Raw genomic sequence first — 22,800 nt, forward strand, 5'->3', positions numbered from 1 at the left:
GCCGGTGGCAGAGCCCCGGGCCGGGGTCCCGCAGCCCGCAGAGCCCATGGCCACCCCAGCGGCGAAGCCACCCAGGAGCCACCACCATCTCCAGGCCCATCCCAGTTCCTGGTGTCTGGCCCGTGCTGTTGTGAAGCGTTTCTGAGCTGAACGGAGACAGCTGCTCCCCGGGCAGAGAAAGCTGTCCGGGGGAGTCAGCCGCTGCTGAACCACCTAAAGGAGTCCTTGTACATGGGCAATTTCTGCTGACCAAAATTAACTGACTCGTAGACAAGTCTGAGAGGTTTTAAGTGCTCTCTTTTCCAGTCTTTACAACACTGGGCCACCAAATCCTGCGTAGAAAATTACATTTCCTAAGGAAAAACCTCCTTGTCAACCAAATGGCCATTTACAAATCAATGGGCCGGCCCCAGACCAAGGAGGCACTGGCCTTAAGAAACTCGTTTAAAAGCTGAGGCACAACAAAACTCCAGTAATTGTTGTAAAGGGTTTAAATTTTCCTTACAAGGGCAATTCTTTGTGGTATTTACTTTTAATGAAGTGACTTGCAGAGCTGGGGGTAGAAATGTTCACGGATATGTTCCATTGATACGTTATCTAGATATGTTGTAGTTATATACATCCATAGATTTGTTAATGGAGACCTAGGCAAAGAAAATAGCCACAGTTGTAAAGAATAATTGTTGGTAGTTTATTTACAACAAAATGAGAGGGAAAATACAATATTAAAAATAATAAATAACTCAGAAAAAATCAGAAACTAAGTGATATGAATGAGGAATATGACAATCGAATTCTCCTGCTGAGCCTTGCATCGTTTAAGGTGCAGAGCATTTCCAGACTTGGTCCTCCTTTGGTGGTGGTGATGCGTTGCCTAAAGCAGCCACCGTTGCTCTAAAGAAATGAGTTACTGGACATTCAGGGTCACATGGAATTATCACAGAAATGAAATAAACCAATGAAACCTGTTTTAGTGATGCCACGAAACTACAGGAGATAGTAATTCAATGACCATGCTCTTCATTTAAAGCAAAACGTTGTTAGACTTCTATAGCAATTTTAACTTGCACATAAAAACCCAAGTCCAAACAGTGAGAACAGAAAAGCTCCTATTGACAAGATGATGAATTCTCTCTCACCGCACTCACTAACTCGTGTAAAGCATATACATTTGGCTTATTTCAAATGAGAGCACATTGTTTTGAAGTTATAGTGCAGCAAGCTTCAAAGCAGTTTGAACAAAATACAGCGGTCTTGTTACAAACTAAAATTCAAGGAACAAGTATTTCCATTTCAAAATCTCTACAGCAGCAATTAATGCAAATTGGCTACTAGATGTCACAAAATCACCTTCCAGAATAATCAAAAAAGCCAAAGAATAAGGTCAAATAGTTTATTTTCACAGGATTTATCCAGTCATTTACAAAATTAACCATTACATTCATAAGAAATCCTATTCAGTATGTGTTTCAGGAATGTGCTGCTCCTCATAGTCTTTATGGATACCTCCCTTTTTTAATTTATTGGGAGACGTCCCCTCCTAAAGACTGCAATGAATTGCCAGTTATTTTGTAATGATTGTTCTATACGAAATACATAAATGTACAAGCAAAGCTGGGAAGAAGTTTCAATAGAAACACAAAGAAACTAATTGTGTTCTTTGCTCTGAACTGTATTCTCCTTGATGAAAAGCTCCTTGCCAAGCCCCAGCAGAGCTGGATCGTGCAATCCTTCAGCCGCTGTGGCAGAGAACAGGAACACAGCTACTGTGCCTGTTCAGCTTTGCTGCACAGCACCAGGCTCTAAAGATGCACCCACTGAACGATCACAGCATTTATTTTTGCAAAAGAAGTGATGAACACCTGCAAATAGCTCTCTATTTTTCTCCTCATAAACATGTTTGAAAACACAACAGAAAGCACTGTGAAAAAAATCGGTAATGAAACCGACCCCTTTGCCTCGAGATGTTATGCTGAAGTGTTCAGACCTTGCTTTTCATTTAATTCCGTGTGCTTCTGAGCATTTGCTGGGAATATTCTAGAAAGTTATCCTACTTAGAAAACAAACAAACCCCAACCAAACAGAAAAAGGTATTTACAGATGACATTGACTACATGGTACTGAGCAGAGGGGAAAGCCAAGCTGAACACAGCAGAGGGTTACTGACAAAGGCAATGACAAGCCTGGGGCATCTCTGACCCAAAGCAATGAAACATCACCCATCTTTTTATCTGCCTTCATCAGCAAGCAACGCGGGGGCAACGTGACTGATCCTTGTTGTGGCCAACGGGGAACTCCGGCTGTTCCAGCAAACCCGGTGCTCCTGGAGAACAGCCCTGCTGGGTGGCAGGGTGGCAGCAGCAGCACCGGCAGACGGGACACGGAACAGTCTGTCATTTTTATCATGATGTGATCAGTGTCTTTCTCCTACATCTCTGTCACGCAGCTATTAAGATGTGCCCTATTCAGGTCTGTTAGTAATTGTCACACATGCCTTGTCCCCAAAGCCACCTAATATGATAATCACTGTATCCACGTGGGATTGGAAATCAATCGGTTAAATGTAAGTAAAGGCAGGACTGCTTTGATCTAATAATCCCTGTCAGATGCAGATGCCAGAACTTATCTAGAAACAGTAATGTGTAAGCACAAGGACACTGTGACTGGAGCTGAGCAAATTCTGCCTTGACAAAGACGACAGTCACTGAAAACCAGACGTCAGGGGGAGCAGACCTCCACTATTCCTATATAGGTCAAATTCAGGAAATTAAAACCCCACCAAACAATGCTTCATGTTTTCAAAGGTTTCCCTTCTCTTCCGATGTTCCAATCGTGCAACTAAACAAACAATAATAATTAAAAGAGCAGACCAGTTATAATCATGAATATACAATCCGCACACTTTTTAAGCTGAAATCATAAACTAGTGTAGGCAAGTTTTGTTTGCATCGTTACAGCGGCTTCTTTTCAAACAAATAAATCGTTACCCATTGGTTTACTAATCACACAGAATTACTAGCTCTGAGAAGCAAAGCAAAGCAAAACATGGACGGTAAGGGGGGGGACGCATGAAGTCAGACCACAGCTACCCTACAAAGAGCCGCAGGATTTTGCTAGCTACAGGATTTTAACTATCAAACAAATATACACTTGTTTTCAGTGCAGGCTGGCAGTGGAATTACTTCTCCTGCTACTAAAACTACTCTATAAATACCGCACATTCAAGGTAACTCCTACTGGATCTACAGCCATCGAGAAGTTCAGTGCATTTCAGCCAGCAGGTCCCAGCGTGGTGCTGAGAAGACGGCACGAACGTCCCGCCCAGGTAAAAGGCCACCCCCAAACGGAGCGTTCCACATCCGACCCCCGTTCAGCTCTGGGGGACCCTCTTTTTTACCATCCACCTAACGCCCCACCGGTGGTGCAAAATTTCACCCGCTTTGCTCTTGCGTCAGGTCACGGCTGTCGCTCCCTGGGGACTGAGCGGTGGATTATTGAACACCCCCTGCAGCACCCGCAGGTCCCGGCAGCGCCCACCTGTGTGACGGGCAGCGCACCCCAGGTGGGGGCAGCGGGGGACGTTTCTCACCGAGCTTCCGTTTTGAGAAGGAAGGAAGAAACCGCTTCTGCCATTTCTTTTTCTCCTCCTTCCAGTCTACACTTCCCTACCGGGAAACATCCTTTTCTGCACTTTAATTCCTGAGATCGAAGAGCTTCTGTTCCCTTAGCGCCGCCCTCCACGGACCGCGCAGCCCCACCATTCCCTTGCTTCCTAAAGTCACCAGGTTTGCTCACCCCTTCCTGGGACGACGGCAAAGCCTGGGACCAGCTTTTGGGAACGTGCTGTTTGGGAAAGACGGGAGGCGGGAAAGAAAAAAAGAGCCTGATATTCTCTTTCCTTTACATTCAAGATCCTACAGCGTAACTACCACTCTTCTTCCAGCGAGGAAAAGACAGAATTCATTGGTTTTGCTTCTCAACTGGCTCAATTTAGCTGCTTTTTTTTCAATCTTACACAAGGAACACCACCGATGAACACCAATACGGGCTTCGGAGACCACAAAAAGGACAGGGGAGAGCTATTAAAATACATTATTTACAACAAACAGGTGGTTTCTTTTACAAATTCTGTGCAAGGTAGAAATAGTTCAATGGCCTCAAAGTCAGTATAATTAATTACAATCGGGGCTTCGATACAGCGGTATTTTAGGTTTGAAAAGTTTTGCGTTTGTTAGCTAAGGCCCCAAATCCTGAGTCATATTAAGCGAACTGCAAGTCTGAGCGATTGCTGTTGGTGTTCGAGTGCAATGAGTTACAGGTCAAAGGTTTACGAATACACAGGAGAAGCCTGAGAGTAGGAAGGCTTTTAAAATCCGCTATAAAAGAAGAAAACGGGAGGGTTTTTTCCTGTTAACCCTGCATTTTAGTTGGCACTGATTTGCCTCAGAAGTCCTTGGCAGCTTTACTAAATACTTACTCCTAATTATAAATGCTATGACCTAGATGAGGATTTGTAGGTAGGGTACCGCTACAGGATGATTTATGGTTTTTTAGGGTTCCCCTCAGACTATTTCACCGTATGTCAGTAAGATGGCTTGAAACACTACTTTAGGAGTATATAAACTACATTCTCTTGCATGCACTTCTCTGAAGGTTTTAAGGATCAGTTCTGAGGAAAGAAGTAATCTTTCCACACCAGTAAGATTATTTTAAGAGGAAAAAAAAAAAAAAAAAAACGACCAACCAACAAACCACCATGACCTTTGTAGAAATTAAGTTACATCAGTCTTGCTGTGGTAGACATGGCTTATCAGGAGGAAACATGCTGGGTTAATTCAAAGGGTTTTTTTCGCTGGATCTGGAAGAGTGAGAGTTTCTGGAGCAGACGTTTTCCGAGGCCGGTCTTTGGGAACCGTTAGGAATTCAGGAGCATCTGTGGAGAGAGGAGTTGACGGAGCACTAGATGGAGCACTGCGGGTTGAAGAAGGCATGGAAATGTTAGCGATAGATATTGCAGGTGGGAAGACGCCGATCTTCTTGTTGGTAGCTTCCTGAGTGGCTCTTTCAAACTCTCGAACTTGATCCATTGTCATGTCTTCGGCAAGAAGGAAAGAAAGAAAGATAAAAGGCATGTTAGAATAATTTCAAATTATCATTTCATTAACTCAGTTAAACTACTTCCATCCAAATTATAAATCAAGGAATGATTGCTTATCATGCATATCATTAAGTGATTCTCCACGTGAATGCCTTCCTATTGTAATGCATTGATGGGAGTACAATGTGGCCAACATAAAGGAAATGAAGTTAAGTACATTAATCATGTACTAATGGTTCTTCTACCTGTGTCTGAACGGAATAAAGATTGCTACCTCTGTAATTGCTGGAAAAATCAAGCTATTTCACAGGCAATTAAAGAATACATTTAGATACACAGTCAGCAAGTCGACTTTTTCAGGACTTGAAACCAAATAAAACTGATAGGGGGTTTGTTTCTTTCACTGAGATGATAAGCATGACCGGGTAAAGGGCTGGCTGTCATCGCTTTGTTCATCTACTGTAATTACCAAGGGATGATAAATTCTCTCTCCCCCCTGCACAGCTCCCATCGCACGATGCGCCTGCACGCACGGACTGAGGCCGTTTTGCTTTTCACTGCCAAATCCCCAAGCTCCCCCTCTTGCTGGAGAAAGCCACAACATGCTTTTCAGCTTTCCCATCCAGAATCCGTACTGAAAACATTTCTGGCCAACTGACAAATCCACAGCTTAATTCCCTGCAAAACAGAGGCTGAGAGGTAGAAGCCACTTTGCAATGGGAAACTGGTCCACAGCAGCGGCCCGTGTGCGTGCCACAGTGCTGCGGGAACCCACGAGAGGGCAGAGCGAGCCCAGCCTCCCGTGGTCCGAGCTCAGCCCTGCAAAACTTTTCCGGATAAATCCCAAATGACTGACATCTGCTACACACGGCAAACCGAGCAAAAAATCAGCAAGACTCTGCTGAAACCTGCTACTTCACGTCTGCGTTGCCTGGAAGATGCCCACTGAGCCAACTGGAACAAATTTTATGGCTTTCACTAAACATCACGTTAAATCTGCAAACGTGAAGTATTTCATTACGCTGTTTTATAGATTCTTTCAGCTCTGAAAGCTCAACCCCCCCCCCCGCAGAAATAAAGACACTAGCATTTTAATCGATTTAAAATTCTCGCATATTTGGGCGCCTGAGACACGGGACTGGCAATGGTGCGTACCGTGTGCGTGACAAAATCCTACGCTTTCCATACATCCATACTTTTTAAGATTACCCAGCTGTATGCAGCTGTAGCCTTGGCTGCAAACGTGATGTAGAAGCTTTATGTTGCATTACAAACCATTTTAAATAAACAAGAGCCCGCATGTTGCCAGCTGCCTTCTCCCTTCCCTGCAGACGACATTCCCGGGACCTTTCCAGCCCACATTGCAGGTTATTAGGAGCGAGGACTGCGCTGCTTTCAAATCTGAGGTAAGTGGCAGAAATAAACAGATGGTCCCTGAAGAACTGTACCTACTCGTGCTGGAGATAGATCCGAGCCTGTCCTGCTGATTTACATCTTGTTTCACCCCCTGCACCCGTGTGCGCGGTGTTCCCAAACCCGAAGGGCTGAGAAGCCCCCGGACTCCGAAGGGCGCCCCTGCATTTATTCAGCTGATTTCGACCCAGGGCTTCTGTACTGCCCCAAACAAAAGCTGTCTCGGATAAATGAAAGTGAAAGAGGACAGAAAGATTTCTCAGCTTCCTGGCCATTGAAATGAAGGTTGATAAAGTCTTGCTAAGTGACTGTTCATTTTAAATTCAGACACGAAATACTTACTGTCCCTTCAGTTGCCTTCTGTTTTTTAGCTCATATTTGCTTTAAATTCCCTTGTGGTCTGCAATACGGTCAAGTAAAACAAGTCCTTGCCCTGAGCTAAGAAAGCTCAGACGTTTTTTCATTTTTTAATTTTTTTTTTTCATTTATGACAAATTCTGTTCTGACCTCAAAGGTGATTTTTCCACATGGGAACTAAGGATGGCAGGCTTCATTCAAAGCAAAATCCTTAATCTCAGAGCCATGTTCAGAACTGATTCGCGATTTACTGCTCAGCTCAGGAGTAACCTTGATGCCAGTGGAGCTACAGCATCACAAACACAAGAATTACCTCCCCTGGTTATTACTTCGCCAACAAATTGCTGGTGGCAATTTTTGTGGAGTAAGAACGAAGGAAAGACTTGGAGCCCTGCAGGCTTTGCCCCACACTCACGACGTGAGTGAAACCATCACCCAGTTCTACGGTGCAACTAGTAGAAATAAAGGAATAAAACCATTTCGAAAGCAAATATCACTGCTTCTTTTCTATTTGCAGGGAGTAATAATTTCTGATTTTAGAAATTATTTCTAATAGATTTATTAGAAAATGATTATTTCTAATAGAAATATATTAGAAAAACCCTCTACTTGAGGTGCCCAAATTAGGAACTTAAATACATTATGAAATTTCCAGAATCTGAATCAAAGAACCTACGCAGAAGACCACCCTTCTCCACAAGCTGCTGTCACATACTTCCGAAAGTTTCTCACCTTGTTGGTAACTATTCAATGACAACATCAGAATTAGTTCGAAAAGAGAGACTCATTAATGAGCTTTTTTTTTTTTTCCTGGTGAAGCAAACAATTCTACCAGTCCCATAGAAATTTTCCACTCCCCACGTTCCTGGCTTTTTGACTGAAGCACTCTGAACTCCTGCATTTTTAAACTACTGAAATAATAGAAAGTAAAACTCCTCTTTAACTTCCTCTTTATGCATCCAACTGAAATTTGAGAATTGTGTTTTCCTGGAAGACGAGGAGTTGTACGTGAGCTCATCCCCACCCTTTCTTACATCAGTGGCAGTTTACAGTGCAAATGAAAGGCAGGATCACACTTCACGGAGAAAGATTCTGTTCCTACGGAACCAAAACCTCCAAAAAATTCCACTGACTGGCCAGCAAGATCAGTCAGTTGCTCTTCGCTGATCTGTGCAGGTCTATTAGCTGAGGATGGCAATATGTGTTAAAAATTGACATACTCTTGCTTTGGCATGGCTCTCTATTTCATCCACAGTAGATGAATGTTGGTTGCAAACTTTAATGTTGGTTTTTTCATGCATATTTTTCTCGTATTCTCGAACATCATCCATAGTCATATCTGTAAAAAGTTCAAAATTGTTGGCATTTTCCATTGATTCAGTGCAAACTTCATTTTTTTTTTTTTTCTTTTTAAGGAGAAGATTCTAGGAACACATAGTCTTTCAGCAGAAGCCAAAAAAGGATTTAAAAAAAAGCACGGAGCAACTAGCTTTATGAAAACTGACTCATAAAGGTAGTTGTGTCAGCCAAGGAAGGTGTAAGAAGGTTAAGTCAAAGGGAGTCAGAGAACAGGAAGGAGTGGAAATTGTTTAGGAGTATCCGTGTGACATAAGGTAGGCAAAAAGTACTGAAGTGCAGGACTTGGCAAAGGCCACGATCTTCTAAAAAGATTTTAGAAGATCCCTTGGAATAAAAGATAGATATAGAAATATAAATATTTACTTACCTTTCCAGGCACTTTCAAAAAGATTTTACGTTATCTTTGCATAGTACATCTCATAACCAGCAAACATTTTTACTGTTAGAGCACACATCAGCTTAGATTCCAGAAACTAACACTTAATTATACTGGTAAGTGAATTAATCGTGACTATGTTAACAGTTTTGTAGCCTCAAGCAAATTAATGAATTATAAGAATTAGAAATAGTCTATAAATCAGGCTGATTCTACCAGCGGGATCATTTGTCACTGTCTAGACATGCCTGATGTTGTCAAACGACTGCGTAATCTGGTAGGTGCCTGCTAGTTAACTCCAAGCGTTTATTACAGATTTTAGAAAGATTTGTCATAAACCACACTTCCAGTAAAAACATAAAGCATCCAATTAACTGACTTGTGATCTTACTCTTCTGAGTATTCCCATGCTTTCAATAAATCTACTGGAGAGCAAGGTGTAAGGGAACATAAATCTGTCAGAATTTTGGTCTGTTCTTTACAATGGTTTGGTAACTTCAGAGCTTCATGACAGCAGCCATCAACTTTTTACTCATAAAACTTAAGTAGCGTTTTATTAGCACAGTATACTTGCAGATGTATTACCCCTTTTGGTAACGTACACTGTGCTTTTGTTCTTGAGGCTACTGTTTTTCTCCAGTTTATTACGTGCCACTTGGATTTGCAAATTCTTGTATCACACCACTCCTCGTTATTTGATACGAGGCTATTGCGGCATTTTACGAGACAGCTTTTAAGAAAAAGATATATTGGGAAAAATTCCTTTGCCAAAAGGGTTGTCCAGCACCGGAACAGGCTGCCCAGGGAGGTGGTGGACTCACGACCCCTGGGGGGATTTAAAAGCTGTGTAAATGTGGCACGTAGGGACATGGGTCAGCGGTGGCCTCGGCAGTGCTGGGTTAATGGTTGGACTTGACGATCTTACAGGTCTTTCCCAACCTCAATGATTCCATGATTCGTAGTACAATGTAGCACTACATCAGTGAAAATGAAATGCAGTCTAAAATTCTGATCAAAAGGAAACATGGAACACCACTAACTCATACTCTCTTAGTCTTTTGCTTTTAGTGTTATCTGAAATGAAAAATAAGCTCATAAGCCATGTCAATCACATGCTAAGGATGCACTGTGCCAAGCAGAGAACATGCTCTTTATTAGTAAATAACGCGGTGAAAATAGATTTTCTTATAATAAAGCTAAATACAGTTTAGTAAATTTAATGACAAGACACATTCATACTTACAGTATCAGTAACAGTAATCAGTCAGTAAGATCCATAACGTAACTGATTGATACTCAATTTTATCACACTGATTATTCAATCCAGTTTAGCTGACTAACATCATCTCCAAGTCTTTGTTAAAATTTTATTTTAAAAGATGGTAAGAGACACAGTGAAGGCACACAGATGCTTTAAAAATTATACTTTTGAAAAACCCTCCCTACACACATAATAAGCATGTTAAGAGCAGTACCACGACAGTTTTACGGATCATATGTATTAAACTGAAATGGATAAATACAAATTAGATCTCACTCGTTTTGGATAATGACATACTTGGTTTCTAGCCAGCAAGTCTTACCAACTGTTGTACTTCAGAACAACGCAGCGGCATAAGGGCTGCAGACAGCACAGAGTCACCCAAACTACCTTTCCGTACTTTCTTTTTTTATAAATCTTGATATATATTTAGCCTTTACTCATATCTATTTTAGTAAGCCCAGATTTTTTAGGTTTTGTACTTCGCCTGACAATTAAGTTCTAAAAGTACACTACATTATTTACTAAAAAGACTCACTGTGACAGTAAAAATTCACAAGATAATTGTGTATCACAGTATTTGTGGAAAGAATATTTTTGACTGTGGATTCAGTGTTAAGTTGAGAAAATCTGTAGTTAAATGTTTTTGGGCTAAACCTATTCCATATGTTCAACTTTACGACTCCTCACTTGTTAATGACTTCAATAACTCTGCTGAAGTGCAGATGACTCTTTGCTTCCCAGGAACATGTCTTTATGCCTCACTTTTACAAATATTTTGTGTAGATTTGGGGCAAATTCATGGGCTTATTTATTACATGAAGTCAGGCTGCTTTGTGTAAAGTTATCAGTTTCCCTGACTTTGTACAGGAAAAATGTCAGGTGGTTATATTTCAGGTAGAAAAAAAAAATATCTAAAATACTCCCCCCCCCCAGTATTGCTTAAGAAATCTTTCTACCTGGATACAAAACTTGCTTACTAGTTCATGGCTATCCCGAAATAGAAGATATTTTTAGGAGATTTCAGTATTTTGATGATCATTACAGCACAAGGTTTTCATGCAGTATTACATGTATTAGAACTTTATGTTTTCAACAGCAAATTCTTCTGTATTTTCGAAAAAACAGCACAATGACTTTGGTGTAGATTCTAGTGTAAAATTATGCATGTTTATGAAGTCACTGGAGATGTGTGCACACCAGCTGGGCTAACTGACTATTTCTAAGCAATGCAGCACGTTTCTGAGTTTTGATGAAAGAAGGTGTCATTCTTATCCACGAAATGCCCAAAACAGTGTTTCCTGAAGCTTAAGGAGGGTCTAAACAAACATTCTAAATATATTCCCAAATTCCTATTATATGTTACAGGAACGTCTTAGAATCTGCTCTACAAGTATCTATGATTATGGATACATCTTTCTGAAAATACACGTAAAAAGCACAAACCCCATGAGCTTATTTTACAAACTGTAATCGGCTGGTTTGATATTCAGATTACTCTGTACTATTGAAAGTGCCCATTCCTACAGCTGGTTCGTGGATTCAGAACAGTTTTTGCACGCAGCTGCTGTTGAATCAGACCCAGTAGGCTTTACATTTATATCTATTTTTCAGAAAGGACATTAAGAGCTTCATCTTTTCTTTACTGCAATCCATATTAAGAGCTTAAAACTTTCCTAAAAAGCTGAAACTGTGCTGGATCAGAGTTTGTGGTATGGAAGTGACTGCACGTCAATGCAGTCTTAATAAGAAGCTTTATTCAGACCTGCATGCAGTTCTCCATATAGATGGCTCTCGGCAGGGGCAGCTTTTATCTGCCTACAATGCAGGGTGACGGGACTGATGCATATACACCAAGATGTGCAGGATGTAAAGGTGTCCCTGTATGCTGCCTGCTGGCTGCCTAAAGCACAGCCCACTCTTGTTACGAAGAACCTGCTGTAAATGGGCTCCATGCGTTCCAGAGAAACTGAACATTGTTCCATCCCTTTCATGAACAACTTACACTAGGGCCTGACGATCCATGAAATCAATGGAAACCTGTTGTTAACTGCCATAAGCTTTGCACCAGCCCTTTTAAATGGGCTGGATTTGGAGAATACTCACCATACCACTCATCAACCCAGGCAAAAGCCTGCCGGTGACCAATCAATAGTATATCTCTGACCACCTGCAAAACAAGGAAAAGGTTAAATACATCTGCAGCAACAAAACATTTTCGAAAAGTCACAGCTGCCTTTCTACATGACTTAAAAGTGAAAAATATTCTGACAGTTTTGTGTCTACAAAGACACGCGCTAGAGAGCCAGACACGCTGGCTCTGGAGGTCTTGCAGTCCGGCCTCCCACCTGAAGTGGATCTGTCGCCAACACTGGATCACATTAGCGTGGCTTTGATGAGCACGGGAAGCCATTTGGGAATGTGTACAGAACCCGTTAATCTTTGGGCAATTACATGTTCTGGAACTCTTCTTTTTCCTTGTTAAGTTTTTCACACGTGTGGAAAGTCAATACTCTGAAAAATACTATGATTTGGCTGTTACACTGTTCATGAATTAATTTTGGTAGATGGACTGGAAAACTTCCACACTACCTGTTTGTAAGAAGTTCTGCACATCATTGCTACACGTACGGTACTCATGTGTACTCATACTTTAGCTCATATATTTATCAGAGTATTGAGGGGAGATTTAGGCGAGATATTAGGAAGAAATTCTCCCCTGTGAGGGTGGCAGGGCACCGGCACAGGCTGCCCAGAGCAGCTGTGGGTGCCCCATCCCTGGCAGTGTCCCAGGCCAGGCTGGACGGGGCTGGGGGCAACCTGGGCTGGTGGGAGGGGTCCCTGCCCAGGGCAGGGGGTGGAACCAGGTCATCTGTATGGTCCCCTCCAACCCAAAACCATTCTGTGATTCTACCATAAAATTATTGATAGTGTTTCTCAACCTTAGACATGAGCAGCTCCAGGCTTTGTCAAGTCTGTACCCAGAGATGAACTCTTTGGCTCTGCTCCAGATCCTTCAGACCTTGAGAGAGGTCTGAGAGCTGATTCAGCTGAGCTCCCCAGCTTCTGCACAGCCACGGTTACATTCCTCCGCAGGGTAGTGCTCAAGTTCTGTTTATGTGAAGGATAAGAAACGGCTCCTGTTTCACTGACCTTGTGTACAAATTGCTCTACTCTGGTTTGAAGTCCCCAGACTTCAAATTTCACAGTCACGAGTTTGTAGGAACACATAATCGGCTGATGGGTCTCTCTCCAGCCTTCTTTTAACTGGCCCCTCCCAGTCTTCTGTGACTTGAAATATTTAGGATCCTGCAAAACAAAGAAAACATACTGGGAAATGCAGGAGAGAAAGTCCCGTTTGCCAGTTTGCTAAAGTAAATGCTTTGATAAGACATAAAACATGAAAACATGCTAATAAAGATCATGAAAAAGTAATACGAAATTGACTTAAATAAGGACAAGGATATACCAAAATCCAATCCTGTCTTTTATCCAATGGCCAGTGAGTCGACAGCAGCATATTCTTGGATATGCTTTGACAATCAGAGCATCGAGGGCGTTTTCAGCTATAGGAAAATACGTTATTGCAAGTCATTACAATACAGCGCACTCCAAGTGTTATTTATGGCCTTTGGAAAAAACATTACTTCTTCAGAGCTTGCTTTTCCACTACTCCCTCAGCGTGACTTACTCGTACTTTCTACCCATGCCTGTCTTCCTGAACTCATGTCCAGCTTGAGCTTTGACACACGGACACTGACATGACCCTGATAATGCCATTTTCAATTTTAAGTGAACTTGTATATGCAGGTGACCAGCTAAGTCTGAAACTCCTCCAACGTAGCCAGCTCTGGTTACAACTGAGTTATTGTCAAAACACTAATTTCATCCCTGTCTCTGTTTTACGAAGAGTAAAATAAAATAAATTGGTTTTGAAATTACAACAGCAAGACCAAATAAGCAATAAGGACGTTAGTTCATCTTTAAAATTTACTTTTATCTGTACAAAATACAGTTTTATCTATCAAAGTGTTATTTTCCATACTGGTATAATTCCATTTCTCCTTATGTCCAATACTGCTAATTACATCTTGTAAATAGAAATAATTTGCAGTTAAGAACTGATTTTCTAAACTTGAAAATAATGTTTCAGTAAATTCACAGCGGAGCTTGTAAAATCTGTCTTCAAGAATAACCACCAGTGTTCATCTGTGTTGCCTTCCCCACAGCTGAGATCTGGGAAGATCTTTTAAATCCATCTTTTTGTTATGAAAGCAGTTAAATATGTATTAAGTACGTACTTAAATTATGCACTAAATGGAAGACAAATCAGGAGGAAAAAAACCCCAAAAATTGATCTGACCTTAATTTTCTTTCATAAGTGAGAGCTTATATACCATTCTGCATCCCTTTTTTCTACTGTTTAGGTATCTCCTGACTTGGCATCTGATTTTATCCATAAACTGAAGCTCTGTCATTAAAGCATCTCTACAAAGCTCTAATGAGGTGACAGTCTTCTTTCTCGGTGAAAGTCATTGCTTTTATTGCTGACACATTCTTTCCTAAATAGAAACTTTAAGCTCTCAGTATAATAAGGTTTCAATGTTAAATCACCATAAAAACAATTCAGCGTCATCATCTCTCAGAGCTATGTACCACTGTATATCACAACGCACAGCCACATGATGCTGCCAATCTTCTCACTCAATAAAGCTTGACCTCAGATGTATCTAGATATTTTCTGGCTGGAAGAGCTGTTTTATAACTGATCACTGCCTGAAGCAATTAGCATAATAATAGTATATATATAAAAAAAAAGTAAAAAGGGAAGGACTAAGATACAATATTCAGAAAGACGTAAAATTCTAATAGATGGTTCCATGAATGAAGAAATAATTACAGAAAATAGGATTTCAAACATTCCTGCAAAAATATTCCCCTGTAAAGTAATTATTTCTAAAAAGGAAAATCAAAGAAAAGTAGTTTCCTGTAAGGAAGGGTCTGCTGTTTCTTACATACACCTACGGTGCTAGTGTGATGGAGCCGTTGTCTTGATTAAGCGTTGCAGATACGCACTTTAATAATCCTGAGTGTTACATTTCACATCCCTTCAGCGATAACCAGCTCTGTAACGGACTAACTTCACATTGGTCCAAAGGGATTTAACGTAATGAATTTGAGTCGGCATCAAGTATTCAGAATTTATAAATGAAAATTAAATAAAGAACAGCCACCCTGCCTGCCTGCTCAGTTATGCATAAAAACTTGCGCCTCGTTCAGACGGCGCGAGCCCGCGGGATGCTGTGAAAGCCATGTTCGCCCGTTTTATTTTTGTGAAGTTAACCCAGCAGACAAGGGGTTTCATACTGGAAATCGTTCTGAAACTGGTGCCCCACAATTAATCCACCTACTGCAATACAGTGAATCCACGGCATCACTCCTGGCTGCAAATTCCTTTAAGAGCACCCAGAGACGGCACATTCGCTTCCCTTAATCGTGTCCATTTTCCTTGAAGGACACGACGATTTGCAATGCTGGGCAACACGTCTCGTAGCTGTCATGGAAATTCCTGCTTTTCTGAAAACACTCACATACTGATACTCTAAAACTGTTGAGCGATGAAGGGAAGCCAGGGAACAGCAAGAATTCAGAGGAATGGATTTCCAGCTGGCCGTATGCAAGATGAAGGCATTACAGATTTTACTGAGTGCTTGCTCAGGCGAGCTCAAACTCAGCCTGCGCACGAGCTGCGTCGTGGGCTGCAAGACACGAGGCAATGTGAAGCAAAGTGAACTCGAGAGTTTAATCTCTGGCCCATTACTTCAAAGGGCATCGATGTTTTACAGGGGGAGTCCTTACCCTAAGTAGAACGAACATCACTGGGCTTTTTACCTGGATCTAAAACCCCAGTGTTTTTAAAAAAGTCGTTGGTTTAGACCGACACACATTCTGGCTCAGCAATTGCTTGAGCTATGGTTCACACAAGGAAGTATTTAGGGGAAGAATCTCTATATTAACTCTATATTTTGCATATATTTATGCTTTTCCTAGGCCTCTGCTGTTGGCCACAGCCACGGGGAGCACACCACGCCAGAGGCACCTTTGGTGTGACCAGAACTGCTCATTTTTTGCTTTTCACTTTTCAGTATCTGCCCCAAAGCCCACTGAAACCAAGGAGAACTTTGACGTGAAAGCCACAACCCAGAATGATTTTATGTGCCTAACTCATGCTTCACATGGCCAGATTGAGTCACAGCCTGGAATCCTTTCTGCAATCCAGGCATACAAGGTCCTTCTCAAAAAAAAAAAACAAACCCAGCCCAAATCCCAGGAACTAGGGATGATAATTTTCTATTAAATGCAAGCAGAAATTACGCTGGGACACAACACTGCTTCTCCTCCTGACTTTCATGCCGTAGCTCACTGATTAAGTTTGTCAGAACAAATTAGACTCAGGGCCACGCTGCCATCCCTGCAGGTCCCAGGAGGAAGCGTGGAGCACCTGCCTCTGCCAGAGCACGGCCGTCCTCGTGCTGCTCCCCTGGGAAAGGCATGGCGATCTGCACAGCACAGCAGGCTGGGGCGAAGCAGCGTGCTCTGCGGGCAGGAATTGTGGCACACCCCTCTGAAACGCTTCTGTCAGTGACCAGAAACTGGGTGAGCTGATCTTTGGTCTGACCCTGGTTTCATGTTATTATTTAGATCATTAATTTTGTGCACGTGCCTTATTTTTTGCTTTTAGCCACCCCACGCCTTCCTCTCTAGAGAAGCCGTCATCCAAAGGATACTGACTCTATTCACTATTTTCCCCTTAATTTATCTACCGGCAAAATCCTCAATCTGTTTTAAATGTAATGGCATAGCTAAAATCTTTTTGTTTAAATAACCTTCTCGTCCTTTTATCAGGCACAATTTATTAGGAAAGCCCATCTGGCAAATCCTTTTGCTACAGAGGAGCAAAACCTACTCTGTGTTTGCAATACATTATTGCCAGGTGCAGAGTGATTTAAAAATAGCACTTCTGCTAACGTAGCAGAAACATCCTGACCCATAAGCTGGGCTTATTTGAGAATAAAATGTAAAATTACAAGAAAGTAAAATAAAAGCCACAGTGTGATGGGTACGGTTTCAAACACAGCACTCTCCCCATGTTTCTTACTTCGGCCGTGGCTGGTGGTTCCTGTCTCAACATGCTTATTATGGGAGATTCCATTATTTAGCATTTAGCATTTATTTACTTAACCTTCCTCCTGGACTGCAGATGTCATGGGCATCAGATGTGGGACTGCACCCCCCACCAGGAGGCAAACACCAACACGCTGACGACATAGCGCTGGGTTGTTGCAAAGCCTTTTCAGATTTCATTCCGAAACGTTATTTTTACTGAAATAATTTTACTGAAATATTTTACTGAAAAAAGTTCATTGCTTGGAGAAAACTTCCGAATCCGAACGGGCACACTTTCCCTTAGCTTTGCCATGGTATCAGGCGTGCTTTGAAGATGCCGTACTATTCCGCAGCTGGCAGCACCCCCTTTGTTTGTACACTGGAAGCCTGCATGGAATATCTTGTTAGCCTTGTCACCGGTCTGTCTTGAAAATTACTTGCTTGTTCAGCCATTTTCACATGGAAAAAGATCCCCAAGCTGAATGCGCTCTCCAGAGGTGAAAGAGCTTTGTGCTTATGCCATGCATCCTATTCTCCTACTGGAAGGTGCTCAGATCTTCCAGAAATGGATTCCTCCTTCCTTCCTTTTGGTGCACGGATTCATTTTTTTTAGAGTCCTATTGCAATAGATTCCACCACCATGCTTTTGAAGTGCAGTCAGGCTTTTTTCCTCCTTTAAGGTGAAGACCATTTTGTTTGATCTTGAATTTCAGAATTAATCCTTCACGGGTTTAATACATGTGATCTGGCATTTCCCCATCAGCTGCAGTTACTAGGTTTTGGATTTAAGCTTATATAGCTAGGGCTCTGGAAAGATTTGCTGATGTAAAGATGTTACTATAGACATTTATGTGGAGGAATTTTTTTAAAGGATTTTTTTTTTTCCTTCTTTTGGATTTCCATTAAAATGTATTTTCTGGAAGAGCTAAATACTTTAAGGAGTGTAAATATTGGGGTGTTAATAACTGAGATGTTAAAATATGATAATCCTGCCAGCCTTTACGTGAGCTCACAACCCAAGTTAGTAAGGAAAAGGACAATTTTCATCTGGTTTTGCTGTGCGCTGTCCCAGACTGCTGTGCTGCCGTGTCGCACACGTTCAGTGTGGGGGCTGAGGCAGCTGTATTATTTCAACTACCATAATTTTCTGGCTCTGTAATGGGATAGAGGTTTTGTTATTCTGAAAGCACCTGGACAGTACTAAGCTGGGCCTATTACAGTGCAGCTGTGTTAAAAGTAAAAAAAGCCGGCAATTGAAGAAGAAAACTGCAGCAGCTGCACAAAGTCTTTCTGTTCGGAGGTAACTTAAAAAGTTTATTCCATTTGTCCGACTCTCAACTGCTTTGTTACAAACAGGAAATGAGACACTGTTAATTTTGAGAACTTGAGTATGTTTACAAAGAACATTTTGCTCAGTAGCTCACATCCATAGTAAATGTTTCATTTCAGCGAATGATTCACTTGAGGCCCTCGCTCTTCAGCATAGCTCCGTTTTATTCTTTTCTATAATTCAGATAAATACGTATGTCTATTTAGGGAATACACGATGGCTGGTGATACATATTCATTGATGGTAAAGTTGCAAGGAAATGACTTCACAAAATGCACAACTACCCTTACCTGTAGGCTTGTACATTCTTCATACACAAATATAAAATTCAGTATTCAATGTAAAAAGGTATGTTCAGATCTGGAAACGTATGTGACTCCTTAGGAAAGACAGGCAAACTTGTTAGCTTGGATCTAGATTCAAACTTTCTCAATTTGGAACCTGGCATATAAACTTCTTACAAGTTTAAGGGGTTTTAGGTCCATGCCTGTAAAAAAAAGCTTTCTTTAATATATGGCTGCACTGCTAAGTATTCTGGTGGGTACTTCACAATGAAGTTTGTAGATGGTCATTAAGCTCAAATTAAGTCACCTGTTCTGAGACAGCCAGAAGGGCTGCAGTCAGTCATAGCTCCTCCAGCCTTCCACAAGGGCAACTCTTCTGCCAGCAGAAATCAGTGTACCTCCACGGGAGACACAATTGGACTGCGTGTGTTTGCAACAGCTAACAAAACTGTCTTCTCATTCACTGTTTACTTGGTGATTTAAGTCCTCTCATGCATATACCGACAGATAAGCCCTCCATTCTTAAGGGAATTCACATCACTTGGATGATTCCGGTCAAGAGATCACTCGGTATTATGTGGGCAGAGGTTCCTTTAAGGTGTCCCTCAATAAAACAACAGCTCTCCTTAAGCCTCCAGCTAACTGTATTTTTTTTTCTTCAATTTTAGTTAATATTTAGAAGGAGAGACAAAGCAGACGTGCACAAAGTTGAATTCAATCATCTTCCCTTCAGCCATCACAGCATTTTCATGGAACACTTCTCCTCTCTCAGCAGTAGCAGCACAAGTCAAAATGAGCTGTGCAATTCAAATGGAATAGTATACATATGAAGCTGTTTTATACATTTTGTATTTTTATGTGTGAATCATTATTATGGAAGTTACAATCGAAGAAAGAATATAGATCTGTTTATAACATTCAAATCAGGACAACTGAAAAGATCATTTTTTAGATCATAGGTGCAAGCAGTTGAAATCAGGAGTGAAAGGTTTAAATTATTTAAGCTACCTCTCTAATATACAGTAATACAACCCAATAATGCAATTTGCTATTAAAAACTGAAGGATATTTTTCATTGAAGAGGGGTGCACTTTTGTTAGGATATAAAAGAATTTTAAAGCTCATTTCTAGAAGCCACGAAGTATGCTGATCCTGGAACTTGCTTAATTTTAAGCATGTGAAAGATCCATTACTAAGATTACTAACATGCCTGAAGTTAAAATCATTCTCACTGATCTTTCCGGACGGGAGTCAGAACTTACCCTGTGGGATCTAATTCTGAAATCCTGAGGATCGTACTTCACTTTTAATCTTTAAACTTAGCATCGATTCAGATTAGATAGTCTAAAAGCAGCCAAACTGCTGTTATCTGTATAACTAAAATACCTTTCAAAAGCTTACAGTAAATGGTTTTTAGTTATCTCTGAAACTGTTATTTGGAAAACAGATCATTTCTCATTTACATAAGAGTTACTTTTTTATGCCGTTCTGATTGAAAACAGATGGAAATTACATTCACAAACAATAAAATTCTTTTTATAGTCCCTAAATTATGCGAGAGGCCTCATCAGAAATGGGAATTTGGCTTCATCTTCATCATATACTAGCATTAAAACTGCATAGTTTGTAAACTTTGGAAGATACTGAATTCAACTATTATTAATTCAGTATCAATTACAGGATGTGTACACAGTTAAGTGCTAAGGTGTTCGTAATATTTTGTATGAATTCTGAAACAGAATTTGATAACCAACATACAAATCATCCATCAGTACAGAAAAAACAACAGATGCTGGGCTATTTTTGTTGTTTAAACCCATATAAAATTCCATTTTGCTTGGGATCTAGATTTGTCTTTGAAATAACAGCACAAAGACTCTGAAATCCTTTTCTTACTTGTCATGAGGCTGGTTTTATATATCATAGGAGTAATCCCATAGAAATTTTCCTTAATAGTTGGCTATTAAAAATAGGAGGGAAAGCTGAAAAGCTAGTTGTTACCTTCGTGTTTACAATTTCCGAAAGTGCAGACACTGAGATGAAAAATCTTACATGATTTCTTTAAAACACAGTCAAATGCTGACCCGTTCAATAGCAGCAGTCATTCCTAAATGGAACCAGAAGACCGTGGAGTTCAGATAAGATGATGGGATCGATCAGCTGTTTCATGAGGTGTTATATAATTCTTGGTACTAAACAGATGGGTTTCATTATCGAAGGAAACTAATGAAATTACTTTTCATTCTACTGTAGACCCATTTTTGGTTTATGACCCATACATAAAACTTGAAATAGGGTCTATAAATGGAAGATAACAAGTCCCTGACTTTTTTTTAGCCTGAAAATCATGTCTCCTATGGTATAGAAATACATTCATTGGCAGGTCTTCATTTTCTATCCTAAAAATGATTATGTAGTCTCGTTTTGTATAGTCCAACAGCTGCCATACTCATTGCCAGCTATGAATATATACTTGGCTCCAGAGGCAAATCCTATCTCCAAAATTAAATGCAAGCATAGATCTGATCATTCCTCTCCTGCTGCTTCCTGAACCGTGATTTTTCAAGTCTGAGGTTATAACATTGAGACCTCACCTTCATTCGCATGGTGGCTGCTGATTTCAAACCAGCAAACTGCACTGACCTAAAAGAAACACGTTCTTCAGAGCCACGCGCTATCAAATATGCATGGGAGCAATTTTCCAGGGAATTTTAAGAGACTGAATGTGTCTGCTGCCATCGATGCCTTTTGGCAGATTTACCATGGTATGCAGTATGCTTCAGTCCTCCTTGCTCTTGTGGCATGGTGGCCCCCGAGCATCAGCCCTGTTCTCACTGCAGCACCTTTTCTTTGCCCAGGCTGCGACACTTCGCATGACTTAGTAGTGGGGGCAGGATGCAAATAAGGACAACAGGCACGTTTAAAACCTCTCAGACCTGCAGACACTTCACTGAGCTCCACGATTCAAAGAAAAGGCCCTTTCAGCTTCAAACGAATTCAGCTGAAAATCAAAGGTGTAGTACAGGGTATGTTCTGATAAGGGTATGAAAGCATTTCAAAAGGTTGGAGGAATCTGCAAAAGAAAGTGTCAGGCAACCCAGACAGAGGGTTGCTATCTGCTTCCCCTCTGACCGAAAGCTTTTTAAATACTGCTGACCAGCAAGGTTTCATACAAAAATAAAATTGTTTTGATTCCTATCAAAGCTTTCCTGCTTTTACATCCCCTTCTTCACCATTTCACAACCAAGTTGTCTCTTACCTCTGATTCCTTGTAATAGCGCTCAGGGATTTCATCGCTGGCAATATCAATAAAGCAGACTTCTCGCTCCAGATCTTTAGCTTCTTTGTCAAAAATCTGCGAGATGTAAAGAAATTCAACACTGTAACAAAACATGCAAAATCCACCTGGAATAATGGTTACGAGCGATTTCAATGATTTGTGCAACGTGACGTATGTTGGGCTTGCACCTGAACTGCCTCTGATGCAAGGATCGGAAGCTTTTGCAGGGTCACGGTCACATTCTGTAGCCCACTGCAAACGTCAAAGGGAAGAAAAGATCATATACGAGCAAGGTGTTCCTGAGCAAGGTTAACAACAGTCTGAATGAGGCCACAGGCTGTTTTGGGAACAATTCACTATGTCAGGTCAGGGGACAGCGGACTGTACATTAGAACACACTGCGTTCAGCACCTACTGCTCACACCGCTGCTCTTACCTTTTGTACATGGAGACTTCGGTCACAAATAGTAAAGTCAATACCTAGGCTTGGTTTCATCGCATCCTTTAACTAGAACTCGAATCCTCTAACTAACCTCTTTGAACTAGATTCCATCACTGTGTAAAAACCTGACTTTCTGGACTCTGGGTGTTTCTAACGTTTTCACTCTAGGGACACTAATGAGTTGCAGCTGTTTTGTGGGAAGGGGTCAGGCGAAGTTGCTGTTATACTGAGAATCAAAATTTTGGTTGAACAGCCCTCAGCGGAAGCTGGAAACTTCCACTATCCATTTGTGCACACATACAGCTTATTTTCATTTTAATCCTTTAGGAACTGGTTTTGAACACCAAGTCTCTTGTTTTATGCAAGGCAAATGACGGGCATATTTTGCAAATGCAGGCCATTTGCATCTGCACCGTAGTAGGCTTCTGTGCCT

General features: G+C 41.1%; 1 protein-coding gene across 1 annotated transcript in view; it reads right to left on the reverse strand.

Moving 5' to 3' along the window:
- Positions 1-667: 667 nt before the first annotated feature.
- PITPNC1 (phosphatidylinositol transfer protein cytoplasmic 1) overlaps positions 668-22,800 on the reverse strand; it is an 87,445-nt gene continuing 65,312 nt past the window's right edge. The window contains exons 6-9 of the mRNA XM_080389177.1: positions 21,905-22,000; positions 13,018-13,173; positions 11,971-12,034; positions 668-5,095 (exon numbers count right to left, since the gene is read on the reverse strand). Coding sequence (XP_080245303.1) covers positions 4,836-5,095; positions 11,971-12,034; positions 13,018-13,173; positions 21,905-22,000 — 576 coding nt within the window. The 3' untranslated portion in view covers positions 668-4,835. The remainder of the gene's footprint in view (positions 5,096-11,970; positions 12,035-13,017; positions 13,174-21,904; positions 22,001-22,800) is intronic.

The sequence above is a fragment of the Falco punctatus genome (assembly GCF_963210335.1).
Source record: "Falco punctatus genome assembly, chromosome: 1".
Lineage (NCBI taxonomy): Eukaryota > Metazoa > Chordata > Aves > Falconiformes > Falconidae > Falco > Falco punctatus.